Source organism: Schistocerca cancellata, unplaced genomic scaffold (genome assembly GCF_023864275.1).
Source record: "Schistocerca cancellata isolate TAMUIC-IGC-003103 unplaced genomic scaffold, iqSchCanc2.1 HiC_scaffold_1143, whole genome shotgun sequence".
Classification (NCBI taxonomy): domain Eukaryota; kingdom Metazoa; phylum Arthropoda; class Insecta; order Orthoptera; family Acrididae; genus Schistocerca; species Schistocerca cancellata.
This window is the reverse complement of record NW_026047142.1, coordinates 123,965-144,193: the sequence shown is the minus strand read 5'-3', so window position 1 is coordinate 144,193 and position 20,229 is coordinate 123,965. Positions and strand designations below refer to the sequence as shown.

The window sequence follows — 20,229 nt, the reverse complement described above, 5'->3', positions numbered from 1 at the left end:
AGACACTGTGATATGTGTAGTTTGCAGCTGGCAGCCTGTACAGGTTGCTGTAAGCCGGTTCACATAAAGTAGCGTTTAATGTTGTCCAGTGCCTCTGTGGCAGATGACAATGAGACACATTTGAGTAGTGTCACATTGCATAAAGATGAGACCGAGTAAGTCACTTACAGCCGACACCTCGAGCAAGGTATTGTACTGCAGAATTATTATAGGAGGTCGGCAACATATTTACAATTTTAGATTGCTGATGTTTACCTCTATATTTTCTTCGTGTAGTAAAGCATACTATCACAGTAATCACAATTCACACCGCAGTACTGTCTGCCCCCGGTAGCTGAGTGGTCAGTGCAAGAAGTGTCAGTCCTAAGGGCACGGGTTCGATTCCTGGCTGGGTCGAGGATCTTCTCCGCTCAGGGACTGGCTGTTGTGTTGTCCTCATCATGATCCCCATCAATGCGCAAGTTGCCAAAGTGGCGTCAAATCGAAAGACTTGAACCCGGCTAACGGTTTACCCTAGGGGAGTCCCTAGTCACATGACCTCAGTACTACAGCTTTGTCTGCTGCATAGTTGTCTGTCACTTTTTTCTACGTGCAAGCCATATATCAGTAACCATCCCAACATATTTCTTCGTTCTCTCCTAATCCAAACACTACATGAAAGATTCTAATTGCTCACGTTACTCAAAATAATAATAATCTGCTGTCAGGGCTTATATGGAAGATGTTCAGAAAACCAGGTGAAGTAAGCATCAGTGCTCCAGTGTATGGCTACTCACACCTCTCGCAGCCTGAGGCCACCTCACGAGACTACAAGCCAATCCTCATGGCGGTTCCAGCTGGCCCCATAAAACTGAGTCTTCCCATCTCATATTGTTCTCTTCTCTATTCAGCCATTACATGAAGTCCACGCAGTAGTTCGATACGTTCCTTTCTGCGACACACAGGATACCGTGCTTTACTGTGTCTTCCATGAAGAAGTATCGCTGCCCTGTCTGCCTGTCTCCATTGCTCTATGGCTTTACTATAGCCACCCAGTGAACACTTTCATTCTACTGTGGCACTCACTATGACATTACATATATCCCATCTCTTGTTGTTGCTATTCCACCTCTGATAGTCTGTGAGCATTAAAGAATTCTGGGACCAGAGTTTCCTTTTTTTCTGCACCATCTTAACAATAACATATGTCCATACAAGTCTAATAGCCTTTCACACTGATAAATTATCATTTATTTTTCATTTAGATTTCAATACTTACATAGCATTTTATGTGCTATTTGACATATTGGAAATCTTGTGTTTGACATGACACTACATGCATTCCTTGAACCAATTTTAATGAACTTGTAGCCAGTATTGTAAATCATTCAGTGTTTTTGTCTTTTATTCAGTAAAGACTAACATGAAAATTCATGTTTGAAACAATCAACATATTAGAATTGTTATTTATATTCTTGAAGAAGCTTAAAACATCACACTTAAATACATTTCTCTACATCACTCCAAACTCGTTCTGTACGCTGTGGGAAATGACACAGGCTCTTAAGTTTGAAAACCTTTTATGAACGGTAATCTTTTAAAGAACAGTAATCGTTATGTATATTTTACAAGTTCTCTTGATGATGTGTATTAGACCCATGCTGTAATTAGTGATCTTAACCTAATTCACTGCCTCATACTTCCCACACTATTGTGGGAAGTATTGTGATTGTCAGTTGCAGACACATATACAATATTCGGTTCTGGAGCTGCCTCGGTCTTTCACTGATTTCACTCCCCTTCCCCCTGAAAAATTATACTTAGTTTCACACTAAAATTCTTAGAATTTTAATAATAATTAAAATAAGATGGATACAACCGAATGCAAGCAGAATTATTTTTTACTTCATACAGTGAAGTGATACAGTGCTTTCCTATTCTTCAGGGAGGATGTCTCATGATCCCATGTTCATCCTCCTCCCATTGTGTCCGTGCCAGGCCTTCTAGACATCAATTCTCATGGAATTTACCATCCGCATCTACTGTATGTGGAAGACAAACTTAATTTTATTTCAGTAGCAAGTTCACAGGACAACTTACTACATCATCAATCACAAACATTGCTCATAGCCCCTCCACTCTACACACACACACACACACACACACACACACACACACACACACACACACAATCAGTACATCAGTGTTTGTTTTTCCGTGACTGGGCTATGAGACAGCTTACTTTAACTGCCTCATGGTTTCATGTGTGCCTACAAAGGGAGGACCCTTGTTCGAAAAATACTTAAATTTCTGTCAGCCATATTATTTAGATTTATGTTGTAATACTTTTATGACGAGTAACTGTTGCACTGCCACAGCCTCTTTCTGTTGTCAACTCACTAGTTCCACCTTGCTGCACTGCCTGCTGTACTGAATTCCTTCTCCTTTGAAACGCGCTGTCAACCATTTCGTTATCTGTACCTTTCAAAGGCCCGGTTTTAAAACACGCTGTGAATGCTGTCTGATGATCGAAGTATCACATTATTAACATTAATTTTTTTTTTCACAACCAGATGAGTGTCGTGCCTGTCCAATTTATATGCATGTGTTATCATGCTCAGAAGAAGCCAAATGTCCTGAACTGTGTTCCACCTGGTTTGTATGCAGCCACATAACCTAAGGGTCTTGCAGTTTGTCTGCTCTCTTTCTGATACAGTCGTTTCACTACACAAAATTATTACTACAACAGACCACCAGAGAAAACTGCCCTTTACGGTTATCGTCCATATGAAAACCAATTCCACAATAACGTAAATATCAGAAAATCTGTTACCAGAGGTGACCGTCCTCAGTGCTTGTAAGTTCAAGTTCATTAAAATAAATGACATTTCCAAAGGCAAGATTAAATTTCAGACTACATAGTTTTGTATTGGACTGGGACCCAGGACTCCAATCCACTCACTACTGTCTCAGCTAATGAAGCATGAGAGATTTTAACTATCATTTTAACCACATGTAACAGCATTAAAACTTGGTATGATGGGGCATAAAGTTTTGTTTTGGGGAGATATTGTGAATGAAGCAAAATAAAATTTTATGCATCGAAATTTTTCACCACTAGAGGGATGATGAAACTTAAATGATTATACAACAAAGTATTCACGTGCTGCGTTTCGAACGCAGCACATATCACACTGTTTTCTAGCCACATATAGAAGTACAATGTCAGTTTATTTCATCACTAGCAAGATATGGTCGTATCTGAACTAGAAATTATCAGAGAAATAGTTAATTCTCCAAAGTGTTGCAAACTGCAATGCATACACCCACAACAACGTATAAAATGGTGATCAGTGCTATTCTGTGACTAAAAGCCAGACACTTAAATTAATCCCCAGTCGCCAGGCTGAAACGTAACAGTGCATGTACTGCTGTTTTATAAGTGATCTAGGTTGGTATGATCACAAAACATACAAATATATGATTTAATTCTTACTTTCGAGAAGGTGAGATAGGCTCCCTCATGACTGTATTGCACTTGCTAGTTCCATCTTCTGTTATAGACAGCAGATTCTCGAAATAGGCCATACCCATCCTCACAAGACTTGATTTGAACCACAGTTGTGCAGAGTCCCAAAAGGAAACCGCTGGGGCCTGAGGGCCTCCCGGCAGACTTATACCAGGTTGTGGAGGCCAAAATGAAAAACTAAACTGCTCGTAGTGTGTAATGAGCCAATGAATTCTGACGGAAAAATTTCAAAGGAATTTTTTGAAGGAATCGTGGTGCTAGTTCCGAAGCACCCACACAGTGCTCAGTAAAAAACGTAAGACCGGTTACTCTCCTGAATAGTGATTACAAAATTGTGGTGCGCGTTCTTGACTGCAGAGTAAAAATGTCAATGCATGAGGTAACTGGCCCATATCAAACTAGTGCAGGTCGACACAGATCAATTATTCAAATTGTCTGTGAATATAGACACGTTCTAGCTACGACACATGTTCCCAGGCATCAGTGTGCTGTACCCAGCTGGAGTGGCCGAATGGTTCCAGCCACTACAGTCTGGAACCGCGTGACCACTACGGTCGCAGGTTCGAATCCTGCCTCGGGCATGGATGTGTGTGATATCCTTGGGTTAGTTAGGTTTAGGTAGTTCTAAGTTCTAGGGGACTGATGACCTCAGAAGTTAAGTGCCATAGTGCTCAGAGCCATTTTTTCCAGTGCGCTGTAATATCGCTCGACTTTGAGAATGCTTTCGATAGGTGAGCCATTAGTGTGTTCTTGAAACAATGACCATACTGGACTTTCACAAGTGTTTTGCCGACATCACTGGTAGAATTTTGAAAAACAGCACCTCCATGAACAGCCCCTCAAAAATCACGATTAATGGTCAGCTAACCTGACAACTTGGGTTCACAAGTTGGGTGCGACAAGGTTGTCCTGTGTCGACGGCCTTGTTTGCCATCGCCACTGGACCCCTGCTAGCCACTCTGCAGAAACCGCTACGAGGGCTGCACGTACACGGCCAGAGTATCATTTGCGGGTCTCGTGATCACCGGCGAAAGTGACTGGGAGAAGGCATTGCACGTAATCAGCAAACACGAACTTGCATCAGGTGCGAAGCTGAGCAACACTAAATCACGTGTGGAATATCTTCGTAAAACACGGGAGACCTCAATGTGGTCATCCAAATGCAAATCTTGGGTATCGGCTACAGGTATAATATAAATCGGACTACATCTGCGAACTAGGAAAATCCTTGCCAGCGTGCCAGCTAGCGTCAATGAACATAGCGCGAGAAGACTTGACGATATCCAAAAGGCCAGCTTTGCAAGTATGTACGTGGTTTCTGAAGTCAACTGCGTGGCATAGGTTGTACCCATTTCACGTGAAACAGCGGCAAGATTTCTCCCAGCTTCGAGTCATTTTGTAACTCGTGGTAACATTTTGAAGGTAAAGTTTGATATGTTAACTCCACAGCTGAAAATGTGTGGGGGGGGGGGGGGGGGGGACTAAATCTCACATACGTATGGAGAAAGTCACAAGTTCTATTCGTGTGTTCCACATATGAGCTATGGAAGAAGACACCCATGAACCTCACGTCCCACTTACCAGACGAAATTACTTCCACTGTCTTGCACCCACCCATAGAAGTAGAGCATGTCCCCAATCGTTTTTTTATCATTTTGAACAACTTTAATTCGAACTCAGTTATACCCAAACCAGAGATCGCCCGTCAAATATGGTAAAAGTTAGAAAGATATACGTGGAATTAACGGAAAACGAAAGCAGAAATGTGACTGCACAAAAGTAGTCGCACTACAGCTGGACGATCATTTGAATAAACAACAGCACTCCTCACCTACCAACAAATGTGGAAACTATTAGCTACAGGGCAGTAAACAGGAAAGTAGCAACCAAAGCGAAACTTCAGGCAATCCATCTGGGTGATTCGCCAACACGTGAGAATTGCGACCTGTTAGACACCGAAGAACACAGGTTTGTGCGCACTCAGGTGAAGGATATCCAGTGAGTTATCAGACAAATGTTTGCCACGATAACACGAACACTACCCCCAATACCACGCCCGCCAATTTTTTGAATCATATAAATGTGTGATGTCCATCTACAATGAAGGAATGGTGTAAACTGGCCACACGGACAAACAACGTATTACCTGGTAACAGAAGGAAACAATTCGAGCAGACGTTGGGTGAGGCGCCGCACGCACGCCGGGCGCAAGCGGACGTGGCGCGGAAACTTCGCAATTCTTTTTAGTTAATATAGTTACGTGAAACAGTCTGCAAAGTGAATAGGAAAAGACGTAAAAACAAGAATAACATAACGAATCGTCCTAGAGCTCTTTTCTTCTTATACAGTATTTTTTTATTTATTTATTTTTAAGGAAACAGAAATCTACTCTAAAATATGTAGGTCAGAAGTACCTTATTTTATGTTGAAGGAATCTCGGAGGACAATTTTGTCCTCAAGAGAAAAGATTTCGTACATTTTAATAAATGTTATTTACCTAATTCTGTACTCCAAAACTTGTTTTAGCCAGAAGAAGGGACTGTCCTGATTTCTACTATTATGCATTTCATTCAGAAATCGCAGCATGGAGCTTCCAGCGAGTGGAAGATAACAGAAGACCAACTTGGCAAACATACCTCAGGAACTGATGCACTGGGCGACTTACAAGATACTGCGAAATAAATCGAAAACAAACAACCGTGAACACGTAACTTACAAGTCGTCGCTCACAGCTGAGATAGTTTCTGTGCAGACATCGTCTTCTGGATGAAGTATTAAAAATAAAGAAAATAAAAAATGATCCACGAAATGCCCGCATCTCGTGGTCGTGCGGTAGCGTTCTCGCTTCCCACGCCCGGGTTCCCGGGTTCGATTCCCGGCGGGGTCAGGGATTTTCTCTGCCTCGTGATGGCTGGGTGTTGTGTGACGTCCTTAGGTTAGTTAGGTTTAAGTAGTTCTAAGTTCTAGGGGACTGATGACCATAGATGTTAAGTCCCATAGTGCTCATAGCCATTTTTTGATCCACGAAAATACTGGAGCACCTCGGTGACAGGGACGGGGGATGCATCGCGGGCAGGCCTCGGAGTCCTCAACTGCTGGTCTCCTTGGCCCCGCCTGCCTGGTGCTGACCAGCGACTCCCGGAAAAAGAATGTCGGTACATCACAGAGAGAGCGGACAGCTGAGACAGGTATAGGGGCGGCACGGCAGACAGGTCTGTGGATTCTTGGCCCCTGCCCTCTTTGTCGCCACCTTCCTGGCACTGACACCCTAAAAAAAAAAGTAAACCTTTGTAATGGAAGATATCGTGTAGAGAAAAGGATGCTGTAGTGGTTAAAAAATGAAATTGAAAAAAGTTGTTAAGGCGGCCAGTTTCTAGTATGCACGTAGTGGCTTTGAATCCCATCACTTCCATGAAGTTATTAGCTAAAGAAGCTGAGATGATTCGAGCTACCTAGGCTCAACATCTGGGTTCGTTTCTGACACCAGGCAATCATTTTTAACAAGCAGAAGCAGCATCTCTCCCACCTCTGGTAACCTGGAGGAGAGTCAGTAAGGACGCGGAAGTCATGCCAGGTCGGAACTCTGTCACCAGTTACCTTTCTTACACGATATTTTCTTTTTTTTTAATCAATGAGCCAATCGACGTGCAAGGTCAGAGGGTACTTGACTCTTATTGCATTTGAGCTTGAGATGTGGAAAATATTGGCGCTGCACTCAAATCTCCGTTTTCGTCACGTTTGATCCCTTTGAGATGATACATTTCCGCCCTTTCATTGTTTCTGCATGACTGCAAAGTCCTCAAGACCTTCACAAAAGACACGTGTCTGTGTTCGAATCCTGGCCTGTCATTTCAAGGTCACACGCACACACAAAACAACATGTGACAAATTACTATGGTTTTTAACAACTCTCCGGACTTTGTCAACAATAATTATGGGTACTGGTTTCGACTCGCAAGTCAAACATGGAACTTTTCGTCATATCATGTCAGTTTCAGCTAGGAGCTCCCGGTTGAAAGGAATTCGATAATCAACGTCTCTTTGTATGTAGCCAACAACGATGTGTGTAATGTTAGATTCATAGTCAGCACAGATATTTTCGTCATATGCGCATTTCGCTGCTGTTTAAGTAAACCGATATGTGACTTCTACACGTGACTGGAAGTGAACGTAGAGGGGTGCAGGGTTCGAAGCCTGGTAAGGTAAAACATTTTAATCTCGTCATTTCAGTTTATCATCGCGCTACTGGTTAAAAGTGACGATTTCTAATGTTTGATTGTGCTTACTTAAGTGTCAGATTAAGTCCGGGGTTGAAATCCCGGTCAACAGACAACTTTGTCATGTCATTTCAAGTTTACACATGGGCACTCTTCCTCACTTGTGACTGAAACCATATTTATCATATTTCATGTTACTGTTAACAGGAGTAATATCTGCTGGATTGTATTCAGAGAGTGTAATGCAGAAACAAAATTTTTGTTGTACAATTTAAAGGTGAAACTCGCTTTTTGAAATGTTGGCTGTGTAATAAATTCGTGGGTACAATCGTAATGGCTGTGTAATCTCTAATACCATGTTTTCTGATATTTGCATTATCGTAGTACTAATTTGCATCTAAACTGGTAGTCACACAAAGCAGTTGTCTCTTGTGGTCTCTTGGAGTACCATTTCGTATACTGAAACGACTTTACTGAAAAGAGAGTAGAGGACGTGTGTTATGTGGATTGCATACAAATCAGGTAAAACAAAATTCTGATCATTCAGGTAGTTTTGTGCATGATAGTACATGTTAAATACGTTTGCATATGCTATCAGACGCACAAAATCTCTCTCTCTCTCTCTCTCTCTCTCTCTCACACACACACACACACACACACAGACACACAAATTTTTATGGGTGTAGAGTTGCCAGTTTGGTGCTATTTATATCTGACATGTATTAAACAATTCGGTGTGTCTGTGTGTCAGAAACTTTCAGTATCTCAGAGCCTGTGTCAAGAAATGGACCGATAATTGGATTGAATTTTTTTGGCTTTGTATGAGGGAACTGCCTCTTTGAAAATCTTGAGATGGAATGTGATATGTGGTAGTTAAGCTGCAGACAGAGTAGTAGTATTACCTGTAACAAGCCTGTTCTGCAGTTGAGGTGAGTCACTCATTAGCTACAGCATAGTGAGATCAAAGGAGCTGACTTCCAGGAATGAGTGAGACAAAATGTGACAACTTAATTCATTCATTGAACCTTTTTTTTTGCAGTTTTCTTCATCGTGTTGTTTGTATGTGTTTGTAGCAAAGTGTGGCAGTTTCTGTGTTCTGTGCAGGAGGCTCTCTGCAAAGGAGAGATGCAGCAGACTGATCCAGGTGGCCGAGCAGGGGGCAGTGGGGGAGCTGAGGGCGCTGCTCGCCCAGGGGGCCGACGTGGAGGCGAGGGGTGGGGTGTGGGGGTGGACTGCCCTGCACTGTGCAGCACAAAGGGGAGACGTCGAGATGGCGTGGCTGCTGGTGGAGGCGGGGGCGGCGGTGGACGCCAGAGACAGCTGGTGGCAGAGGACGCCTCTGCACGTGGCTGCAATGTGGGGTGGCACTGCTGTGGCGAGGCTGCTTCTGTGGGCGACTGCCGATCCCAACGCCAGGGATGGCAGAGGGTGGACGCCGCTGCACTGGGCAGCAGCCAATCGCCACGCAGAAGTTGCGGCTGTGCTGCTCGAGGCGGGGGCTGACAGGGGGGCCACAGCTAGTGATGGTCGGACAGCACTGGACCTCGCCAGTGATGAAAATGAGTGGAGGCTGATGGAGTTGCTGTCATGAGGCAGCCATTCCAACGGACTGTCTTGCAAAAAAAAAAAAAAAAAGGACTGAAACAACTTCTTCAGTAACAATTAGCATTCTTCTTCAATAAACAATTCAAAAATTCAATCCTACTGTCACTCACTAATTTTACTCCTCCTCGAGTAGCATACTGCACACAAATAGTCTAAGGAACGCTGTGGCAAAACTGACACAGCACTAGGTAACAGTAAAGTAAATCAGGTAACAACAGGCAACCTTTCTCTCAAGGAAAATGCCTCGAGTACAGTTCTGCACTAAACTTTGCAAAAGTCAACAGTTAAATATGAATAAACACTGTTGCTCTATAATATCTGATCGCTGAAAACTGTTTCACATCGGCCATTGCAATTTGCATCATATCGAAATCACTGCTATATGAGTTCTATCACCAGAATTTTCACTTCCGATATCACACTCAATTTACTTCTGCATATTCAACAAACATTGTAAAGTACTGTACTCCCCGTGTCTAATTACAATGAGATATTAGTGGTAATATGCACACTATATTATGCTCCTATCATCTGGATCTATATGGTCAATCCACATTTAACTAAACACGATTGGAGTACAACCTCCCACCTCACAGTTCCCACACAGCTGTTACGCTGCTCTTGCAAAACGCGCCACAACCTACCGGACCACGTGCACCTTTATTCCCACGTTACAGGATAACACAATAAACTTCCCTGCTCTCTCTTTCACATTCCCCTCCCGTCGGTCTACACTACACTTCCCTCAACCAGACACCACTGCCAGCAGCTACCTCACTGCCCCCAGGTGGCGGTCTGCAGAATTACAGCTCTCACCTGCTCTGCAACTGGCACAGGAATGTCACACCTGTTCCACTACCAAAGCACCGAAACCAATGATGCTACTAATATTATGTGAAACAACTATGCACACAGAGAAAACTTTTCAGTTTTCGAAAATAAATTAGAAAACAATATCATCAGCAGTGCCAATAGTTAAACATTGAATTACAGCTCAGAACCAAACAGCACCTACATTGTACCTCACTCTCTCATATAGCGGCAATTTAATATAAACCTGCTAGGAACTTGGAGAACTTAGCTGTAAAATGTATGGATGGTTCATCGTAGACCACTTGGTTTATCAAGACACAAAATACCCTTTTTGATTCTAATGAAAAGCAGTTACCAGTCGCAGTAAAATAGTTGTAAAGTAACGATACCACATACAAAATGTAGAGGAAATCCTGTCCTTCTAGTACTGTTGTCTGTAATTGATGTAAAGGATTGCAGCAACCAAAATAATTATAGTTCTATTTGATACAGAACGCTGAGGCTCAAATTTCAGCACATGCAAGCAAAACAAATTTCACAACGATACACACGAATCTCGACACTCATCAGTCACAATGGCACAGCTGAGACGGTAACACAAGTCGTGGAACTACAGGTAATAAAATTATATTTACATCACGTATATAAGTGTAGTGAATGTCAATTACTATTATGTTACTTAATTCCCTTACTTCTGATGGCACAGTTTCTTTGACCTTAAATAGAATTGAAGTTGGAGTAATTCGTTTGTATTGTTATGAAAGAGCAGCTATTCCATATTGATACAGATAACAACAGGCAGGGCTGGCACTAGACTCTCCGGGCCCCCGCTAAATGTTTTTGGGCATCGTCCAAATTTTCCTATTTTAAACTATGTTAATTCGGATAACGCCAGATAAAGGTAATAAAAATAATCAATCAATGGCTTTTTTAAACAAACTTTGATTCTCGCAGTTTGCATAAATTCGACACTTTACTAAACTGTACTTTAGCTTTTTTTTTTTGGAAGCTTGTTGTTTTTGTGGTCTTCAGTCCTGAGACTGGTTTGATGCAGCTCTCCGTGCTACTCTATCCTGTGCAAGCTGCTTCATCTCCCAGTGCATACTGCAGCCTACATCCTTCTGAATCTGTTTAGTGTATTCATCTCTTGGCCTCCCTCTACGATTATTACCCTCCGCCCGGCACTCCAATACTAAATTGGTGATCCCTTAATGCCTCAGAACATGTCCTGATAACCGATCCCTTCTTCTAGTCAAGTTGTGCCACAAACTCCTCTTCTCCCCAATTCTATTCAATACCTCCTCATTAGTTATGTGATCTACCCATCTAATCTTCAGCATTCTTCTGTACCACCATATATCGAAAGCTGCTATTCTCTTCTTGTCCAAACTATTTATCGTCCATGATTCACTTCCATACATGGCTACACTCCATACAAATACTCTCAGAAACGACTTCCTGACACTTAAATCTATACTTGATGTTAACAAATTTCTCTTCTTCAGAAACGCTTTCCTTGCCATTGCCAGTAAACGTTTTATATCCTATCTACTTCGACCATCATCAGTTATTTTGCACCCCAAATAGCAAAACTCCTTTACTACTTTAAGTGTGTCATTCCCTAATCTAATTCCCTCAGCATTACCCGAGTTGACTACATTCCATTATCCTCGTTTTGCTTTTGTTGATGTCATCTTATATCCTCCTTTGAAGACACTGTCCGTTCCGTTCAACTGCTCTTTGCTGCCTCTGACAGAATTACAATGTCATTGGTGAACCTTAAAGTTTTTATTTCTTCTCCATGGATTTTAATACCTACTCCGAATTTTTCTTTTGTTTCCTTAATTGCTTGCTTAATATACAGATTGAATAGCATCGGGTAGAGGCTACAACCCTGTCTCACTCCCTTCCCAACCACTGCTTCCCTTTCATGTCCCTCTACCCTTATAACTGCCATATGGTTTCTGTGCAAATTGTAAATGACCTTCCGCTCCCTGTGTTTTACCCCTGCCACCTTCAGAATTTGAAAGAGAGTATTCCAGTCAACATTGTCAAAAGCTTTCTCTAAGTCTACAAATGCTAGAAACGTAGGTTTGCTTTTTCTTAATCTTTCTTCTAAGGTAAGTCGTAAGGTCAGTATTGCCTCATGTGTTCCAGTATTACAACAGAATCCAAACTGATCATCCCGAGGTCAGCTTCTACCAGTTTCTCCATTTGTCTGTAAAGAATTCGTGTTAGTATTTTGCAGCCATGACTTATTAAACTGATAGATCGGTAATTTTCAGATCTGTCAGCACCTGCTTTCTTTGGGATCGGAATTTTTATATTCTTCTTGAAGTCTGAGGGAATTTCGCCTGTCTCATACATCTTGCTCACCAGATGGTAGAGTTTTGTCAAAACTGGCTCTCCCAAGGCTGTCAGTAGTTCTAATGGAATGTTGTCTACTCCCAGGGCCTTGCTTCGACTCAGGTCTTTCAGTGCTCTGTCAAACTCTTCACACAGTATCATATCTCCCATTTCATCTTCATCTACATCCTCTTCTACTTCCATAATATTGTCCTCAAGTACATCGCCCTTGTATAGACCCTGTACATACTCCTTCCACCTTTCTGCTTTCCCTTCTTTGCTTAGAACTGGGTTTCAATCTGAGCTCTTGATATTCATACAAGTGGTTCTCTAAGATAAGTTGTAGAGTCAGTATTTCCTCAGGTGTTCCAATATTTCTACGGAATCCAAACTGATCTTCTGCTTCTACCAGTTCCTGTAGGCAGTATCTGTCTTACCCCTAGTGAGATAATCCTCTACATCCTTAAATTTGTCCTCTAGCCATCCCTGCTTAGCCATTTTGCACTTCCTGTCGATTTCATTTTTGAGACATTTGTATTCCTTTCTGCCTGCTTCATATTTTCATATTTTCTCCTTTCATCAATTAAATTCAATATTTTTTCTGTCACCCAAGGATTTCTACTAGCCCTCGTCTTTTTACCTACTTGATCCTCAGCTGCCTTCACTATTTAATCCCTCAAAGCTACCCATTCTTCTTCTACTGTATTTCTTTCCCCCATTCTTGTCAATTGTTCCCTTATACTCTCCCTGAAACCCTGTACAACCTCTGGTTCTTTCAGTTTATCCAGGTCCCATCTCCTTAAATTCCCACCTTTTTGCAGTTTCTTTAGTTTTAATCTACAGTTCATAACCAATACATCGTGGTCAGAGTCCACATCTGCCCCTGGAAATGTCTTACAATTTAAAACCTGGTTCCTAAATCTCTGTCTTACCATTATTTAATCTATCTGAAACCTGTCAGTATCTCCAGGCTTCTTCCATGCATACAGCCTTCTTTTATGATTCTTGAACCAGGTGTTAGCTATGATTAAGTTGTGCTCTGTGCAAAATTCTACCAGACGCTTCCTCTTTCATTTCTTACTTCCAATCCATATTCACCTACTGCGTTTCCTTCTCCTCCTTTTCCTACTATCGAATTCCAGTCACCCATAACTATTAAATTTTCGTCTCCCTTCACTATCTTAATAATTTCTTTTATCTCATCATACATTTCTTCAATTTCTTCGTCATCTGCAGAGCTAGTTGGCATTTAAACTTGTACTACTGTAGTAGGTGTGGGCTTCATGTCTATATTGGCCACAATAATGTATTCACTATGCTGTTTGTAGTAGCTTACCCGCACTCTTATTTTTTTATTCATTATTAAACCTACTCCTGCATTACCCATATTTGATTTTGTATTTATAACCCTGTATTCACCTGACCAAAAGTCTTGTTCCTCCTGCCAACGAACTTCGCTAATTCCCACTACATCTAACTTTAACCTATCCATTTCCCTTTTTAAATTTTCTAACCTATCTGGCTGATTAAGGGATCTGACATTCCACGCTCTGATCCATAGAACGCCAGTTTTCTTTCTCCTGATAACGACATCCTCCTGAGTAGCCCCCGCCCGGAGATCCGAATGGGGGACTATTTTACCTCCGGAATATTTTACCCAAGAGGACGCCATCATCATTTAACCATACAGTAAAGCAGCATGCCCTCGGGAAAAATTACGGCTGTAGTTTCCCCTGGCTTTCAGCCGTTCGCAGTACCAGCACAGCAAGGTCGTTTTGGTTAGTGTACAAGGACAGGTCAGTCAATCATCCAGACTGTTGCCCCTGCAACTACTGAAAAGGCTGCTGCCCCTCTTCAGGAACCACACGTTTGTAAGCTTAATTTTCTGTAATCCGAATATAGTGTAACGACTGGATAAACTGTGACCCATAGCTATCGAAGCTGATCCAACATGCCGCTCTTGCCCCATTGCTGTTCTGTAACAGTTCGTAACTCTGGCAAGAACACTCAGTGGCCACTCTGCTTGCGCGATGCTAACAGGCAAAGTAAAGTGCAGAACAATCCGTAAGGCCATCATTGTATTCTGCAGTACGTCATTAAAATTGGACTTACGAAGAGCTTTGAGAAGGCGCAGAAGAAGTGGCTTCATGGATCTTTTTAAAAGCAAAATTTCTTCTTTCAGGCCGTGTTTATTAACATCTACACTGCTGAAAGATTTGAAGTTTTCCACATGATCTGCTACTGGAGAATCTTGTTCGCTTATGTAGTTCCACAAGAAACAGAATGTGTCTGTGTTGTCTGTGGTAGCACACCCTACACTTAAGTTTCCCACAGCTGTGTAATAACGTGGTAAACATTTAGTTAAAATCTGTCCTTCATGCTCTGTTTTAAATCGTCTTCTGATGCTTCACCAACAAAGCGATTTCTTCTGTCTTTCTGTTTCTCTCTGTCATGAATCATTACATTCAGTTCAGGTGATATTCCAATATTTTCTGCTACTTCCCAAATTCCTGCGTAAATAGTATAACAACATTTGTCAGTTGATTTAATTCTTTCTCGACACTCTTAGTAGTACTACTTAAAACATCTGTCATTGTTTCTGTCGTTGGAAGTATAACTTTACGTATATTTATTGCAGGTAATAATTTTTAAAACATTTGTAATACATACTGGAATAATTTCAAATACTTCTGAAAGCCCTTCAGTTCAGTGTGTGGCTCCGAAGTCCAAGTTATTTGCAAGTTCAATCACCCTTTGTAATTCTGACAAATCCTCTGCAAATGGAGGCATGGGACCTACCAGCACAGACCATCTCGTTGCCGACATTTTTTTAAAAAACTTTCCATTGGTGTCACATTCATTTTAGATGAATTTCTTAAAAACATCAGCTGCCCTGAAAACAGAGGATGAACGTCATCAGGAAATATCGCAGTCAACATGAGTGCTTCTTTCTTCCAGATCTTCCCCAGAGGTGGCAGATACAAACTGAGGTTTCACTGCTCCGTGGTCATCAGTAACTTCCGTGTCACACACAATCTTACACACCTCCGCCGTGATATTAAACACTCTTTGCGTAGCTAACACAGTGCAATGTTATGCCCCTCGCCGAAAATTCGGAATGCGCCTGACGCCCTTCATATGGTGTTGTCTGCTGTTACTGCACACTGGAGCGGTACAGCGCGCTTCAGTAGAGGGGAAACAGCCCAGAACTCCATCTCCTTTCCCCGTATCGTCAAACACACCTGTGTTCACCGCTGGTATCTGCTCAGTAAGGGAACGTCATATATTCTGAAACGTGTTCCTGTTTATTTAAACTCGTGTTTGTAAATGTCTGGTTGGTATCTGAGAAACTGGTAAAATGTATTTTGATATATAAACACGTAAATCTCAGTGCAAGGCAGCAGTACTGTGTTAAAATTGAATTTTGAGCGGGAGTGCGTGCAGCAGACGCTACACAATGCAGAATCCAGGCTACCCAGTAAATCAAACAATACGCCTGCGAGAGAGCAGTCCTTTTTTTAAAAATGCTATTTGACTGCAAAACAAATGACAGGTTGAAATGACTGCCCTGAATACTGTTAATCTTTATCTTTAGAGTTGCAAACAATCACAATATCAGAAGTGTTACTCTAATTATGGAGCAAATGATCATAAAATTTTACACATTTGACCTTGTGCTAAAAGTGCATGAAAATTCACAAGATAACATCTTTCTGAATTCATTTACCTATTTGAAACCTGTAAAATGATATGATATTTTTCGCAGATACATTCTGACAGTCACTGTACCTTACAATGGACATGAACTTCGCTGGCAATTACATTTGTTGGCCTACCTGTGCGAACGGAAGCCTCATCTGTTCTGCAACCTGTTACAACTAAGATAATGAAAAAAGTGTCATAAACCAAAGTTCATTTACCGTAATTGGGAGCGGTATGCAATGCAAGCGGTATCTTATCAGTTTCCATAAAAATGTTTCTGTAGTACGCAACTCGCGATGAGCAGTTCGAATATGCAAACACACTCATAAAGTTGAAGAATGAAAAATAAGGAACTAAAGTTAACGACTGATGAACGAGAACAAAGATTCCAAGTATAACTATCCTTCATTAATCCTTAAGAACTAAACACCCTTTCATGAAGTTCTCACAACTAGGGAGGTTGGCAAAGTAATTCTTAATGAATTTCCTATGTACAATCACTTCCTTTAACACATGTTTTAGTTATAAGACAAAACCATTCAATGCAAAACCGTAAACAAGAACATTTTAGAAGCCGTTTGTGCGTACAGACGAGTGATACCACACAGAGCAAGATCACATGTGCTGCCGGCAATTCTTTCGCTCGACTCCCACATGTTTTTCGGTTGTCAGCCACAAATAGCTACGGTAACTGCTGCACAAACGGGGAATTGGCATTCGTTTTCCAAACTTACTGCAAAATCTACTAAGCAATGCAAGTACTACAATGGTCGAGAAACAGGTGCCGTGACAATGTGTCGGTCTGTCAGGCAAGGCTGTCCGCTTTCAGTGCTTCTGTATGTCTCAGGCTTGTGTCGTTTCCTACAGAGTGGTCCACAAATCAATAAATAGCAATAGAGAGCTTTAATATGTTTCAGCTCAAAGTATCGGTTCACATTGCGGCTAGGAGAAGTGCCGAGGGCGTCTTTTGAACACTCATTGCGATCTCCTTTTCCAAAAATCTGCCTCACGACTGTAGCGGACAAATCCTTTCGCATACTGGACTTACTGTAACTGGGCCACCAATTAAGAAATGAGCTCATATATTGCCTTGTGTATTGACATGCTTTCCAGATATCAATGATTTCGGAACGGAGTACTTTAGAAAATCTTGTAAGTAAAAGGCTGTCTCAGGTTAGCCCTCACTGATGATGCGAGAAATATCTTTGGACTACTCGCCGATTAAGGGGCACCGGAAAGGCTCAAAATCATGAAAAGTTCAATTTTTACTTTTTTACGTTTTCTGAATCTGCAGACTATTACCTTTAATAGATATATAATTTATTCAATTCCGAAGACTACAACTATTTTTAAATTTTTTTTTGAAACGTGTTCTGCATGGGCGTGACCCACTGTGGCGCTGTTAAACTGCTGTCAAATGGTGTTATTATTAACGTCCGTGTTCATCAGGTACATTTTAGTGATGTGAGATAAAGTATGTGTTGTGGCTAACCTATTTTCAGAGACTTAGCAGCACCTGAACTGTTGAAAAAGTGTATTCACGGAAAAACTCAAAACCCCAATGAAAGTGTAAATAGTGTTACATGGTCGAGAATCCCCAAGACTGTATTTGTTGGAATAGAAACACTTCACTTTGGTGTGTATGATGCTGTTGCGACTTTCAATGATGGTAACATTGTAAGGTGCAAGGTATTTAGAAATATGGGAATGAAGATAGGTTCTAACACGGTACGAGCGATGCTTGCTTTAGACAAGGAACGCCCTCGGGCTGCAGACAGGGCTGTAAAGAGTGTAGAAATACAAGCAAGAGTAAACAGGAGGAGGAACAAGAGGAAGCTGGAGGAGGAGTTTGCAGAGGATGAAGATAATCCATCCTATGGACCTGGAATGCACTAAAAAGTTAATCCAATCTTTGTCGCTCGATTCCCAAAACTTTTATTTTCTCATACTAATTACATGTTTTCTAAGGGTCTTCCGAACATATTTGTTTCAAACTTTCAGTAAATGTTACACAGTACCTTCTGCATAATTTAACACAGCCTTTTTTCCAAAAAACTATATTTTTGAATATATAAATAAAAAATTGCAAAAAAATGTGAATTTTCATTACAATTGAAAAAAAATCATCTTTAATAACTGAACTAAAATTTTGTAAAATCCCTGTGTTAAGTTGTAGCCCATATTGCAATAAATAATCTGTAAAAAGTTCAACTTCCTACCTCAAATACTTTGTGAGGAAAGATGTAATTTATAAGCGTTATTTCAACATTGCAAGTATAGGGCGTTCCGGAGCCCCTTAAGACCTCTGGCTACAGACCTCTGGCTGCAGACTGACTTTGGGCAGCCATTGCTCCCAGAATCCGCGCAACTCGTGACGCGTTTATTACCGCCGATCCAGCGCCGTCACACACGCAGCACGCTATAATCCAGAGAACTTGGCCTTCAACTGTTCTCTCTAAGCCCACGTGCTATTAGTTAACTGCAAGAGTGTCTACGGAAAGGTCGCAGAGCTAATCTCGGTCATAAACAGTAACAATTGCCACAAAGCACGAGGGACAGAAAGCTGGGCGAAACCCGAAAACAGTGGCAATGAGATTCTAAATTCCGGTCAGAATGTATGTTATAAAGAGAGGTTGTACGCCGGTGTTTAAAGCAGTAAAAAATACGATCACATTAGTGAGATTAGTGCACATGCCGAATGTAAAATAATTTGCGTCAAGTCTAGCATTAGAGGTGAATCAAACACGGTAATGGGATGCTTCTATTGATCCCCGCTTCAGCAGCAACAGTGGCGGAACAGTCTTAGGGGAAACCTGGATAATGTTTCTCGTGACTTCCCGGCCGCATTATAGTTTTAGGTGGGAACCTTAACCGGCCGTCTACACAGCAGGAGATTTAGGTGGCTAATGCTGGGTTTACACTAGCAAGTCGCTTGCAGAAGTTATTGCTGCAAGTTATTGCTAGCCTCTTGCAGCTGTGTTTACACAGCAGCGCAAGAATTAAGCAAGATTGTTCCACAAGTTCTTTGGCAAGAAACTTGCGTCAACATCTTGCTGATACTGTTTACATATGCTTCCAGTACCACTACAAGTGTGAGCCGAAGTGTAAAATGACAAGTAGGCGGGTGAGATATGCTGCAGCTCTTGTAATTGTAATGCAAAACGTGAAAAAGAAAAAGAGAAGTATTTGGGTTAGAGAGTAGATAATGAGAACATCGCAGATTGGTGCCTTTTGCAAGAACTTAGTATCGAGAGCATGGATACTTTTGAAAACTTTTGCAGAATGTCCTCAAATGATCTGGAATATTTGTTGATGTTAACAGCGCCCGTCATATCAAAACGAGACACAAACTTCGGTACTGCTATTTCAGCAAAAGAACGTTTGCTAGTCACTCTGATTTATAGCTACCGGTGAGCTAGGAATAAAATAGGCATTTCATTTATTTATGTGAAACATACAACCAAAAAAAGTTTGAATTTTGAAATCTTTTCTTTGTAGGAGACTCATACAAGTCCCTAATGTATTTCTTTCATATTCCCGTCAGCACGATTTCTCTGATCGTACCCGATGTATGTAGAGCCATTTTTAACGTCTTGAAAAGGGAAAATTATTTGAAGGTATGTGAAAACACAACAATAAAATTAAATTTGTATTGAAATAAACTGCATTTTACAGAATGATATGCTTATAAAAATGTTTTTTTTATTCTAATGCTCATAAAATGTAAAGTGACAAGCTAAGTAAATAGAACATGTAATAATTACACATCGTCTTTTTCTAGACTCCTAAAACAACAAGCGAGTGGATGCAGGTGGCAAAGGGGTTGTGTCTTCAAGTTATGCTACTTTCTATGTACTTCTTTCATAGATGTGTCGAAATCGACGAGATTTCATTTAATGCGCTCATCTTGTTCACTCTATCCTTAAAGTCTCGGTTATGCACGTTCCGTATTTCGGTGTAGCTCTCCACGGCTTCAATAAAATGTTCTGTATCCTGCTTCATCCATTCCCGTTTCTTCCCCATTTCTGAAATTTGTTT

General features: G+C 41.3%; 1 protein-coding gene across 1 annotated transcript in view; it reads left to right on the top strand.

Annotated features, from left to right (window-relative positions):
* The window catches only part of LOC126159434 (uncharacterized), an 82,649-nt gene extending 73,333 nt beyond the window's left edge, over positions 1-9,316 (top strand). The window contains exon 4 of the mRNA XM_049916545.1: positions 8,830-9,316. Within this exon, the coding sequence (XP_049772502.1) occupies positions 8,830-9,316 (487 nt within the window). The remainder of the gene's footprint in view (positions 1-8,829) is intronic.
* Positions 9,317-20,229: the final 10,913 nt, after the last annotated feature.